This window comes from Rhamphochromis longiceps, linkage group LG2, assembly GCF_057381845.1.
Source record: "Rhamphochromis longiceps isolate RC_006_pf linkage group LG2, R_longiceps_female_GT1.1, whole genome shotgun sequence".
NCBI lineage: Eukaryota > Metazoa > Chordata > Actinopteri > Cichliformes > Cichlidae > Rhamphochromis > Rhamphochromis longiceps.
The window spans coordinates 6,720,828-6,733,934 of record NC_140558.1 but is presented as its reverse complement, the minus strand read 5'-3'; the positions used below and the strand labels follow the sequence as shown (position 1 = coordinate 6,733,934).

The window sequence follows — 13,107 nt, the reverse complement described above, 5'->3', positions numbered from 1 at the left end:
TGATCGTCTGCTGTTTAATACACAGCTCTTATAAGGGAGAGCATTGACCATTTTTTATAGGTTAATACAGCTTGGCACGCATATACAAATACATGCAAACACACAGCTGTACACAGACGCAACCAGAAACACTGGCGTAAGCGTGCACAGTTGTGCAAATCAAATGAGGCAATTTCCCAAAAACAAAATAGCATGCTGCGTTTCTGTGCTTTAGCTCAGGGGTAAATTAGCACACTACCTGCAGTTATGCTCTCCGCTTTGTTTGTGACCACACCAAGGAGCTAGTGCTGAAAATGACAGTTTCATGTGAAATTTTATCCACATTTTTTTTTCATTGTTTTCATTTTCATAAAGATGTTTGACAACACTGAAACCATAGAGAAAGACAGCAGCTCAAGAGCTTCTTTCCCAGTTCAGTGAGAAAATACTGTATTAATGTACTTTAAAGGTCCTATCTGACAACCAACATTCAGTAGACTTTAAAATCCACACTAATTTTGTAATTTATGTCACCACCACCACTTAAAGTGCCTACTCATACTCAACTGCAGATTTATGTTATGTTAACAGTTTTATGTTAACAGTTTTAACATAACCTCACAACCAACAAAGCACATAACAGTACAGTTACCTGCAAAGGCCTACACAAAGACAAAAGTAAGGAATTCAAAATGTACAAGACATTTCATTTTCAGCAACACTTCAAACTATTTTAGACAATTATTGCTATTTAAATAGCATTAGCACTACTGCAACCTCTATACTGTCAGTCCAGTCAGAGAATGTGTTAACCACACATTACTAGTAATAATAATAATTTGGTTTTTCTGAAGCAATAAAAAGCAGTCAGGTTTAACATTTATTAATGATGACTTGGCAAACAGTTACTGTAAGGGGCTATGATGACATTAAAAATACATTTTAACAACTTAGGTTAAAAGTGAACGAGCTAATTAACTGCTTATGTCAATATAAAGTTACATATATTATACTTGAAAGCTATATTTGAAAGCTGCGTTTTCATCTGAAAACGCTCCTGTCATGGTCCTGGGCCATGTGGGCCCAGTATTCTTAGTTTTCATGTATTTTTGTATTTTGTTCTTTATTTAGGCCATGCTTCCTGGGTTGATCTGTTACGTTGTTCCTTATGTGTTTTCCCGTTGTGACTCTCACCCCCTGTGTGCCCCTCTGTGTATCTGAGCCCTCGTCCCTCCTTATGTTTTATTCCATGTTTCCCCAGCCCGTTATGTCTGTGTTTTCCCCGTGCTCTCTCTCCTCCTGTCTGAACCTCTGTGCACTTCCTGTTTACTTTGTGACTCTCACGCCTGTACATGTCATGTTCAGTTCACCCCGCCCTGTCTCGTTATGATTATCAGCGTCACCTGTGTTCCCCGTGTGTTCAAACTTTCCTCGTTTACCCTCTGTGTATTTCTGTCTGCGTCTCCCTCTGTTCGGCGTCGCGTTCTCCCTCATGCCGTGTGTGGTTCTCCCCGTGTCTTCCGGTATATGTTACTTTAGCTTTTCCCAGTTTAGTGTAGTTTTGCATTGCTTTTGTATCATCGTTATTGTTTATCACCTGTCAGCAATAAAGCTGCATTTTGAGTTTATCCCCCGTGTCTGTGAGTTTGCAATTTGGGTCCTCATCCTGCCTGCCACACGGCCGAATCATGACAGCTCCGCATTACACTATCGTTTTCAGTCGTTTTCACAGAGTTGTGCGTCCACATCGAAATGGCAGAAAAGGTTCCAGCGCTGCGCATGTGTGAAACGCAAGACGATTCGACCTGCCTCATTTCTGTCTGCCGTTTATTTACTTTTCAGGACTTTGAAACATCGCGGCAAAATGTTGAGGAAAAGCACCGAGTTTTTGAAATGGACTAACAATGAGGTGGCGTTGTTGCTGCGAGTAACACAAAAGTACAAAGTTGCAAAAGCGATTGAGAGTTAAAGAATTTGAAGAAAAGCTATCTGGAGCATGTACAAACTGATATTCATCTTTTTTAGGGCTGTCAAAATTGAGAGGAATCAAAACAACCGCTGTATAATGCCCTCTGCTATCTTTGTTTATTTGGTCACATGACTGCATCACATGACTAAAATATGTCATCGTTTTAGAAAGTCTGCGTTTTCGTGTGTCCACACTGCGACGGGACAGCTGCGTTTTTCCTTGAGGAGTGTTTCTGAGTGTGTGTACAGTAAGTGTTGTGGGGCACCTAAAGGAATCTTGCTGAAGCTGGACTGTACTGTGGCCACCATTTAGTCTGCATTCCTATTGTTTAATCAGCTCCCCCACTGCCAAGTGGGCTTCTAATGAGGTGTTGACTCTTCCACACCATCCATCAACACACACAAACACATACACACACGCACGCACACGGGGGATACGAAGGCAGGAAAAGGGATGTTGTCCCCTCTGTAGCCCCCCGAGACACTGACAGAGTTAATTAACTGTCTTAATTCTCACTCTGGGTGTTTGGAAGACTTCGATACGTGACAGCAGTCAAACACTGTGTGTGTGTTTTGTGCTTACCACAGTTGTGCCAGCTTTTTCAAAATGGATCCAACACACACACACGCACTCTCTGAAAGCTGTCAATGCAGCTTTCTGATCACATTAACCCTCCAAACAGATAGCTCACAGGAGGAAGCATGTAAGCATCACCACTAGTGCCTTGCTGGCTCTCTCCAAACTGAAGAAAATGCTTTTAAGAGCCATTCCAGCTTTTGTTGACAATTTAGATCAGTCACTTATTGAATCGCACTGAAATATGACTGGATATAATTTCTATGTTCGCTATCCTTCAGTTGTGCTATAGAGTGATCTGCCTCATACTGCTTCTGCACTTTAATGACATTTATTTTTATTAAGTCACCGGGGTTACTCTTCTGTACGCAGTTGGCATGTTTCTTCCCATCAATAACACCGATTTGTATCCTGAAGCAAAGGGTGCTTTGATTACAAAGAACTGAAAATACTGTTACTTTGTCTACCCATCGGTTTTTTGCTTTGTTCATGCGGCTCTGGACAAATATTATGAATACCCAAGCAGACAGAGACAGTACTTACTAGTATAGCACTTCATTGGCCTCATGTCTCTCATAACGCACCGTCTCACACATGATCCTGCAGAGAGAGAGAGAGGAAACAGAGGGAAGAAAGAATCACAGTTAGGCCTCATATTTGTGTTTGAGTGAATTTATGATCAAATGTTATCAATGTTATGTTATTATAAATCTATAACTAGCAAATTTCTGCATATCCTAGAGTCACCTTTAGCAACAGTCACTGACAGTCAGAAAGCCTGCTGCTGATTATAATTAAAATTTAGAGTGCTGGGACTTATAAAGAGTTGCAAGGTTGTCCATGTTAACTGGTTCACAGCGTATGGTTCTGGTTGTTGCAGTGCATTATGGTCTATCGAGGCTTTTGCTGATAGGTGAAGTGAGTTGTTTTTGCCTCATTATTTTCTAATTTTTCTTGGTTAAATTACACTTGGTATATAACCGTTATGACAAATCTTCTTTTCTAGGCAGATCTACAACATAAAGACTACAGTCCTTGTTCCTTATAAAATATGGTGAGCTTTATCCTCAAACTGCAGAGAAACATTTGTTTATGTCAGGGCATTGAATTTGCTGAAAATTAAAGCTTTACAAATCTCCTTTTTTATTTGGGTATGCTTTATAGTATTTTAACGTATTGATCACCAATTACATAATTGTTACTTCTAAACTTAATTCAGTAAAATATTTACATTTGCATCTGGAAGATTCCTTTCTAAAGAGGTAGGTTTTACGCATCTACGTTTAAGCTAAGCCACTGCAGTGATTTACTTTCTTACTTAACAAAAGCAGAGTGAGTATGTATTAGTATGTCCTCTAAAATAAAGCACACATTGACTATGTGGTCCCACTGCACCACTGGTTAAATGGTCTTTTTCTCAATTTTTACCCAGTTGTACTTTTACACATTTATTTATTAATTTTTTTTAACAGTGTCAAACATGATCTGCATGTCTTATGCACGATTTATAATCCAAGTGGATGTCTGTAGCAAATATGAAGGAATTCCCTGAAGGAATTCTGATATATCCAGCTTCTGGGCCTGGGAAGAACAGACAGTCTGGCATTCTTGTTGCCTGTACAGAGGCAAAAAAATATATTTGATAATATTATAATCTGTAAACATAACTCTGCCCTGAAAAATCCAGCCTCACAGCTTCTTGTATTCTTTTTGTGCAGCAAGTTTTTTTTTATAACTTTATATATATTTCATTTTTTAGGTTCTAAATTCTGGAATCGAAACATTTTCACTTTAAGTCCATTCATGTCAGGCTTTCCCCAGATGCCTGTATAGAGAAGACAAACGCTCTTCAACAGTACATGCAAACCACTGTAGTAAACAGTAACTGATCAAAACACAAGCGCTTTCAAAAACAGCTGCGGGTGGACAGCATGTTGTAGCCTCTTTATACAAAGACCTAAAAACAATCCCAGCTCAAGAAAAACAAGTTACTGTGAAAAAGGATCACAGAAGAAAAACAACACATTCCTCCCAAAATGTTCAGACAACAGAAGTATAATATAATCCCATCGTTAGTGGGATGTCTGGCTAGAAGCTTTTTTTTCCTTTTCTTTTTTTTTAAAGTTACTGAAACTGAAGTTGGCAAAAGGGGTTGGTCTGTGGGACTACGGGGACATTCCTTTTCTGTACGATCCAAAACAAGGAGGAGGGAGAGGGGTTAGTGCTGGAGGCCTCTGAGGGGTCACACAGTGGAATGTTCTAGCTCGCGGGTCATGCACCGCCACATTGTTCCCTTGCTAGTATAATCCACATGTATGCACACGAGGCATGCTGGGAACAGACTTCTGACATGCAGTGTTTGGAAAGTGTGTGCCAGGCAGAGAAGATGGAGGAGCCAAAGGCAAACTGACGCATGAATAGTAGAGCAGGGAGGGCTCATTGCTTCAAGGTTTAAGCAGAGAGTATGGCCTCACGGGGACCCGGTCAGGTATAGGTACAGATTATTAGGGGGAAAGTGCAACAATGACTTCGCTTTAGTCATTTAGTCAGTTTACAGTTTAGTCATAGCAGATATTTTAGATGCTGGCTAAAGTTTCAAACAGATTTATACAACTGGGAAGAGAAAAAATTACTTCTGCAGTTTTAGAAGCTTGACATGGATAAGTGGTATTGAGGCTGGTAATAATCAAGATTTAAGAGTCTGGTGGCAGGTATCATTTATTTTTATCTGGAGGAGAAAAGTCCTTTTATTTGTTCTCTTGAGAAGACAGAGGAGCCAAAATGGCTCATTTCAGCTGGTGCACCAACTCAAACCATCGAGATCTATCATAAAATAAGCTGTATGTCAAAAACTGAAAATAAGAAAAGCAGGTCAACTTTAAAGAAATATTACAAAATACATTCTTGACTGAAATGAGAAGCTCACTAAAATGTAGTGATATTTATGTCCATTTGTTAAAAATGACGTTCCAGCCAGTTAATATATGAAGAATGAACATATGTTATTCTGTGTTATGAAGAAAGACTCAAAGGTCCAGAAGTACTTAAAACTGAATAATAAATATGCTGGTTTAAGATGCTAGAGACCGACCATATATTATAGTAATAACTGCACTTGTAAATTATAGTCTAAAAAATAAATTCCAATAAGTATGCTGCTGGACGGTACACTGGCTCCTGGATTACAAAAAAATAGAAGTAGCTCAATAGCATACAGCATAGCTAGTGGTTGAATGTTAATTTTCCCACCCCTGACAACAATGCAGCATACACTGAGGAGTTGTCACCACGCATTCATTTGAATTTTAAATTCATGCAATGGGAATATCAAGCTTCAGGAAATGTTAATCAAGTACAGGGGAGGTGTGCAGAGACTCACCTCAACTGGTGCTCTCGCAGGTTGGATAAGGCCTCCATCCCATGGAGATAAGAGTAGACGATCTCCAGGTCCTGAAAAAGAAGAACATACATATTTTAGCTTATTGATCAGAGAAGTGATCAATAGAAAATTAACTGGCAGTAGCCACACCAAACAAACAGTTTCTACTCATAGCTCCGCTAACTTCAACTCTAAGTTGTCCAGGGTTTGGACCAGTGCTCAGATAAAATATGACTTAATGTCTCTTTGCACTCTGGAAGTTGATTAATTACAATTTAGCGTTTAATGCATGAAAATGTGAAATAATGTGAAAATAAAATGGTAGTTGCAGCTCTAGCTTCAAAGTGATGGCACAAAAGGGTCGTTCATCTTCGTCATCGGTCCATTCAGCCATCCTTTTCTTAATAACACCCCCCCCTTCCTATTTTCCATTTTGTCTGTAAAATATTACAAAATTATGAGAAATGCTCAAAACTGTTTCCAAAAGTGACAGTCAATGTCTGTTATATCAAGAAAATAATCCAGAAGTCAAAGAAGCTTTTACTGTATAAAACACAGAAAACCAAAAGATTATTGAAACAATGGAACCTGTAAATTATTGATTTCCTTCTTTAACAAAGGCTTTAAAAGCTCAGGCCACACTGATTGCTTAAAAAGAAGCCCTTACTCAATATTCAAATCAACCAACCGCAACATTACTTATTTTTTAATTGAATAAAATTGAAACAGATTTAGATACAACAAAATTATTCACCATTATTCACTTTCAAGTTGAAATTTCAAGGTAAATTCAGACCTTTTTAAGGAAAGTAAGACAAAAAATTGTATTGTTTGGTTAAGTTTAAGAACATTATTGTTATGTAAATTGGCTAGTGAGGCTAGCGAAGCCTCCTTTGTTATCCTCATCCACAGGATTCCTCTCAGTATATTACAAGCCTGGCAGGCCACAGGACAAATCGTCATAACTGCTTTTTCACACATATAAAGAACATGAAAAGGGAATTTTTGATGTGTAAAGCACAGCCTCAATGATGCACTCCCAGTGCACAATCTAAAATGTGTACAGAGGGACAAAACAACAGCATTGTGTGCTGGAAAAATCTCACAGTGGTGAGACTAAAGACATTTGAGACTCATCCAAAATGAATTTGAATTTTCTATGGCCTTTTATTAGTAAATGCATACTTTGAGACATTTTAAGACTTTTTAAGAGCCCATAGACACCCTATTAAAATGCTGATCATTGATGCTGCAGCAGACAAACAGGGTACTTGAATGGCAGACAACATTTCACACGGGCAGTGACATTGACTTGCATAAGCGAACACTGGAATAGAAAGCAATAAAGCACCTCACATAGGAAAAAAAATGATAAAAAGAGCTCCACTGAATAACTATAAACTCCCAATTCAATTACTTCATTAATTGACCCAGTGACTGACTCTCAGATTGTCTGGCATGAGTCCAAGCCAGAGGTGAAACAAAGTGGCCCTCACTGAGAGCTGGCAGGCTGCACAGCTACTCCACTGTCTACTGGCACACACTGGGGCACGGACTGTGAGTGCGTTTGTGGTGCATTGCTGGTCGAAGCCACTGGGAAGCCTTTGTCGGCGGCAACTGGAGGTGGATATGCCGACAGCAGAGTGACGGGATAACAGAGAGCCTGTGTTAAGACCCGGCCAGACACACAAACACGCGCATGAAGCGACACAGAATGGACACACTGTGTCTGGGTTATGTTTCTGAGAGCAACAACGATCAGCTTATTGAAAATTTTATGAAATACTGGTCACAAATACTGAATGACAGTTTGTGCTGAATTGGTGTCACAAAATGTGTCAGCAGAGGAGGAGGGGAGCGTCAGAGGAGCCTCAGTGTTACAAGCCTTTGTATAAACATTTCTTTTGTTTCAAGTGAGTAATTTTAGCATTTTTACCATCAAAACTATAAGCAAAATATAGAAACTAGAGTAGTTTGGCCCAAAGCTGGGCTACTAGGTAGAGTTAAGTCGGAGCAAAAATTTACAAAAATAAAAAATAAAATAAAAAATGTATAGCAATAAAAAACAAAAAAACATCCATCCATCTTCCTCCATTTATCCGGGGCCAGCAGCCTAAGCAAAGAAGCCCAGACCTCCCTATCCCTAGCCACCTCTCCTCCAGCTTCTCTGGGGGAAAACAGCCATATGGGAGGGGCTTGGATGGGGCCGTGAAAAAAAAACACAAAAAAAACAAAACACAAAAAAAACCAAAAACATAGGTAAGCAAAAGAAATGGGGGGAAAAGGAGTAATTAAACTCTAAAAAGGAAAAAGAGCCAAAATGTTCTGCTTTTTAATCCATTTATTAAGTTCCAAGTTAAGCAGCTGATCCCGAAAAGATCCAACTCTCAGCTAAGAGAAAGTGAGGTTAAGCCTGCAATCTTTACTTACAGTGATTCCCCAGCGCTGTCAATAAATATTCAGGCTTTCATGAAACACCACATATATATCAAGTCAGCCCCAAACTGTTTTTAAAATTTGGGTTTGGTCTTCATAAAACGGACACAAACAGAAACTGAGGGTTGCCTAGCCCTATTACATCACACTGATATCCCCGCTAACCAAATCCTTATGTTCACTGTGTCTGTGGTCAGAAACACAATGAACAGGAGTCACGGCATAATGATCAGACGTCTACTGCCACCTACTGGCTGGAAGGAGAACCACAACTTTGATTCACCAGGTTCACCGAGGGCACAAAGGTACACCCTCATTCAAATAACACAAATCCGCACTTACTTAGTTACTGAAGATAAAAGTATTTTCTGAATTTGGCCTAAACCAAAACAAATTTTTATGAAAAAAATAATTCAAATCTTCCCAAACTGCACATCCTTGTCAGCCAAACTCATCCTATGCGCTACCTGCACAGCACAAAAGCAGCAACACTAAAGACATTTCTTTACATTACGTTAAAGAAAACTCTAGTTTTCTTATACAGCCTTTTGTTGCAAATTCTGTAACATTGGGTGTGTGCATGACCTTCTGACACATTAGGTCATTATATTTATAATGCATGTTGGTGGCTTTGCAATGGTAAAAGCACAAACCCCGCAACAGCAACATCGCCACTACAAATACCTCTAAACAGGAACTTGGTTGCATTGTTTGCATTATTATCTTGGTTTGGGGAACATTTAGCATATACTGGGTTAATAAAAAATAAAATACTAATAATAACTGCTCTAACTTAAGCATAGACACAGAATTCAAACCAAAAGACACCACTAGATGGCAGGGTTGCAGGGTTTTCTTAAACCTCCTTTTCACAGTGACATAACCGTGAATAAAACAGCGCCACTGAAACACCGCCTAGCAGAAAGAAATATGCAGAACCATCAATTGTGGCTTCAGTCTCAAATATTTTAGATTGACCGTATGGAAAGAATGTAATGGACCCCATCTTTTCCACTCCCTGAGCCTTACATTTTCCGGTTGGATTTTCTTTCTAATACTGGTCTCTATTTACACTGAGCCAAACACGATCACCACAAAGTACACAGGAAAATGATAAATGAAAGTTTCAGAGTGTGGACCATGGCATCAAATTTAAACCAAACGGTGCTTTTTAATAAAATTCATTTGTTTTATTTCACTATTTGAAGCCTTTGCACAGACTTGTAAAAGCTGATTTTATTATCACCCTTTCTCCTAGATCCAAAATCAAAATGAAGGCCCTTTGATATAAACTTTCATCATTTAGGTGATGCTTGCTTCATGCTCTTTTACTGCTCTGTTGATGCTTCGTCTCAGCCACTCTCTCCTCGAACAGAGACAGGAAGGAAAGAGCAGTGGGCAGCAGAAACTAGGACATGCTGATGAAGGCTGCGTCTAGCCAAAAATTCTCCTCATTGTTTGTCTAAAGACAAAGCTTGTTCATTTTTTTAAAAAAAAGAAAAGAAAAAAAACCTCAAAAACTTCTGGCAGCTCAAACTCCCAGGCTGCACTCAGTGACGCCATCTAATCCCTCCCCCTTCCTTTTCAAAACCAATCCTTCCAAGAACACAGGTGGCCCCCACAGGAGGAAAAACATACCAAGATGCTGTTTGTGCTCTATAAAGCCCCGGGGATGCTTCAAAGCTGTTTGTGCAAAACTAGCCACGACGTTCCTCACATACCATTTACATACTGCCACTGAACCTCTTTGTGAAGTCCCTCAGTTATTTCCCTGATGCAACACAGTATGTCATCACTCTACAGAGTCATTTGTAAGACAGATGGTAGCAGTGCAATGCAGTAAGACGAGTGGAGGCATTTCCTATCCAGGATACAAATTAAACAATAGCAGGCCTTGTCTTCCTAGTTTTAGGCTTGCAAACACACACACACACACACACACACACACACACACACCCCGCAGCTTCAATTTTCCGCCCCTTATGTAAGGCCCCAGAGGGAAAGGGTGCACTGTCGGGCCTATTGCCAGCCTTTTGAGTGGCAAAGCATTCAGTGTGCAGAGGGAGGTCAAGGAAGTTGTGATGTTTTTCCTGCCTTATTTTCACTGAGGTTTCGCATAGCCTAAAACAACTGGAGGTTGCAGTAAAAACAAATGCAATACGTTAGGAAAAAGATAATTCCGAGAAACGGCTGTATCGGTGACCTGAGGGGTAAAAGAATTGTTTTGCTGCATAACACACATGACACGAGTGACGGGAAAGCAAAACACAATTTATTTTAGACCTAAAACTCTTGAAAACTATGCATAGCACGAGACGGTAGTGCGTACAGCATTTCCTTGATATCAACCTCATGTCTTTGGCAACAACAGTCGAGACGCCATTTATTTATTTTTTGTTAATCAACAAGTCAATTAAAGGACTAATTTATGCGCTTGCAAGTCTGACAGAACAAATTCCTTTCTGACAGGTTTTACCACATCAGGTACCATCTCATGACCTCATCGTGAAGGAATGAGCTCATTCCTCCGTCAGACTGAAAGAGCAGGCATGTCACTGGTGCTTTTTGTTCTCAAAAACAAAGATGCTTAAATTCATTAAAATGATATGATAGGTGCAGAATGGACAAAAGAAGCACCCATTAAATTTTAACATGGATCTGGGTAACTCCATAAAAATAAATAAAAATCAGTACATTGACCTCGGTGAAAGATGTTCTCAGGTATTTTAGTGACTAAGCTGTCAAATGTGATTAAGTGATTAATACTACAATTTAAATATCTTTTGGATTACCTCAAACAGCTCTGCATCCGAAACGACAGTTAGGGAAAACCTCCACCTTTCTTATCTCTTAACACCACAGTGTCTGTTCAGCACACAGGAAGCTCTCCTTTGGTCAGGCCCTTTCACTGTGACTAAAATGGCCAGTCCATTTATTCAACTGGCTCTGGCTGAGTGCAGATAGCAGACCTCTGCATTCATCTATCACCCACTGCAGAGAAACATCAAAGAAAGGGGCTGAAACATTTCAAAAACAATGAGACGCTGTGGGAGAGGTAAACAAAAGAGGCTCTGGTAGGGAAGCAAAGGACATTTCTGATGCCCGAGTATCCTGATGGATGTTCAGATAGTTTTTTTAACAGATTCATGTTTATGTAGAACCCGTTTTTTCAAGTTAACAGCAAGTGTCCTTCTTAAAAAGGGAACCTAGTCTTTCCAGATCCATATTCTTGAGTAGCATTGCATGATTTCATGATGACAGTTTTATCCTTACTTATCTTATACTTGGTGCTGCCCTTTGTTACTTCTTTTAAGATGACACTTTTCTGACTATCGAACCACCCTAGATGAAGCTTAGAAGGGCAGCTCATTTCTCTCAAAGCAATGGATTTCAGACAGCTGCATAATATCAGAGTTTTGGTTATAAACACATAAACACATGCAGATGATTCAAACTTTCAAACTCTATGGTTAGAAGCATTTGTTATTACAGGATAAAAGAAATCTGGTTATATATGTCAACAGAGTGAGCAAACTGTAGATAGTGATGCTATGTTGATATATTGTAAAGAAATGAGCAATTAAATGTTGTAAACCCATAAAACCAGACACACGACTGCTTGTTCAGTGCTTCGCTGAGTCGCCCAGCACAGTAAATCAATGATAGAGTCGCCTTTGTTAACATTTACATCTTCAAGCTGTCGCTTTTAGTGCCCGCAAGCACTCGTCTTCACTGCCCGACAAGAAAAATGTTTTGCATTGATCCTCAGTTTATTTTGTTTTTATGCTTTTGTTTAAAGGGAAGAACTGTTCTGTGATATGTTGTTTAAATACAAAAAAAGTTGAGAGAACTGAGATTTCTGAAACTGAAATGTGGAGCAATACAAACCACAAAAAAAAAAAAAAATTCAATTCATGTACCCTGGCATTCTGAGGATAGCTTTCAGGTACCATAGCATATTTCTGCTATTTACCTGTGGGGCAAAACCCTGCTTGCAAAGTGCATATGTGACAGTCAGGAACATGCCTTCTTCCTCAACTTTCAGCATTGTTTCTGTGTTAACTTGCCCCCCTGTTACACAAATCGCAGATGGAGCAAGCATCTATTCTACTCTGATTAGTTTTTATTATTTGGCATCAGAGGATTACCGTTTTTTGATTAATCAGTTAATCTTTTACCAAGCCAAATATCCAAAATAAAACCACAAGCTGTTCTCAAATCGTGACACATGAATTGTGTTTTCTGTGATGCCAAGTTGAATGTAAATCAATATCAACCAGAAAGGAAGCAAATCCTCATATCTGAAAATATTTTTTGTCATTTTCTAACCCTGTAATTAAAGTAACCGACCATCTTACCTAAATTTAAGTAAAAGTACACTGATTAAGCAACTTTATAATCAACTAACATTTGAATGGATTATTAATTTAGTCTCCAAACTTGTGAAAATGCCAAACAGGTATGTTTTTGTTTTGTTTCTTCTTAGCCAGTGTCTTAGCTCTTGTTATCAAGCCAATGTACAGAGAAACAGAGGCACAGCGAGTGTGAGAGAAATGGCCACCTGCTGTGGAGCATATGTACTTTTGTCAGCACTGCCAGGCAACTTGTAAAGAACATAGAGCTGGGCGATATATCGAGTTTTTAAAACATATCGATATATTTTTATACGAGATATAAGATGTGACAATATCCTTTATATCGATATAGTCTATGTTACGTTATAATTATAGTTGTGGAGCCGCAAGTTTGCCTCTCTTTCGTCCACTTT

At 39.2% G+C, this 13,107-nt stretch overlaps 1 protein-coding gene across 8 annotated transcripts in view; it reads right to left on the bottom strand.

Annotated features, from left to right (window-relative positions):
- The window catches only part of rapgef2b (Rap guanine nucleotide exchange factor 2b), a 109,502-nt gene that overhangs the window by 73,973 nt on the left and 22,422 nt on the right, over positions 1-13,107 (bottom strand). For all 8 annotated transcript variants that reach the window (XM_085416076.1, XM_085416112.1, XM_085416129.1 and 5 more), the window contains exons 2-3: positions 5,904-5,974; positions 3,068-3,124 (exon numbers count right to left, since the gene is read on the bottom strand). In XM_085416076.1, the coding sequence (XP_085272202.1) occupies positions 3,068-3,124; positions 5,904-5,974 (128 nt within the window). The remainder of the gene's footprint in view (positions 1-3,067; positions 3,125-5,903; positions 5,975-13,107) is intronic.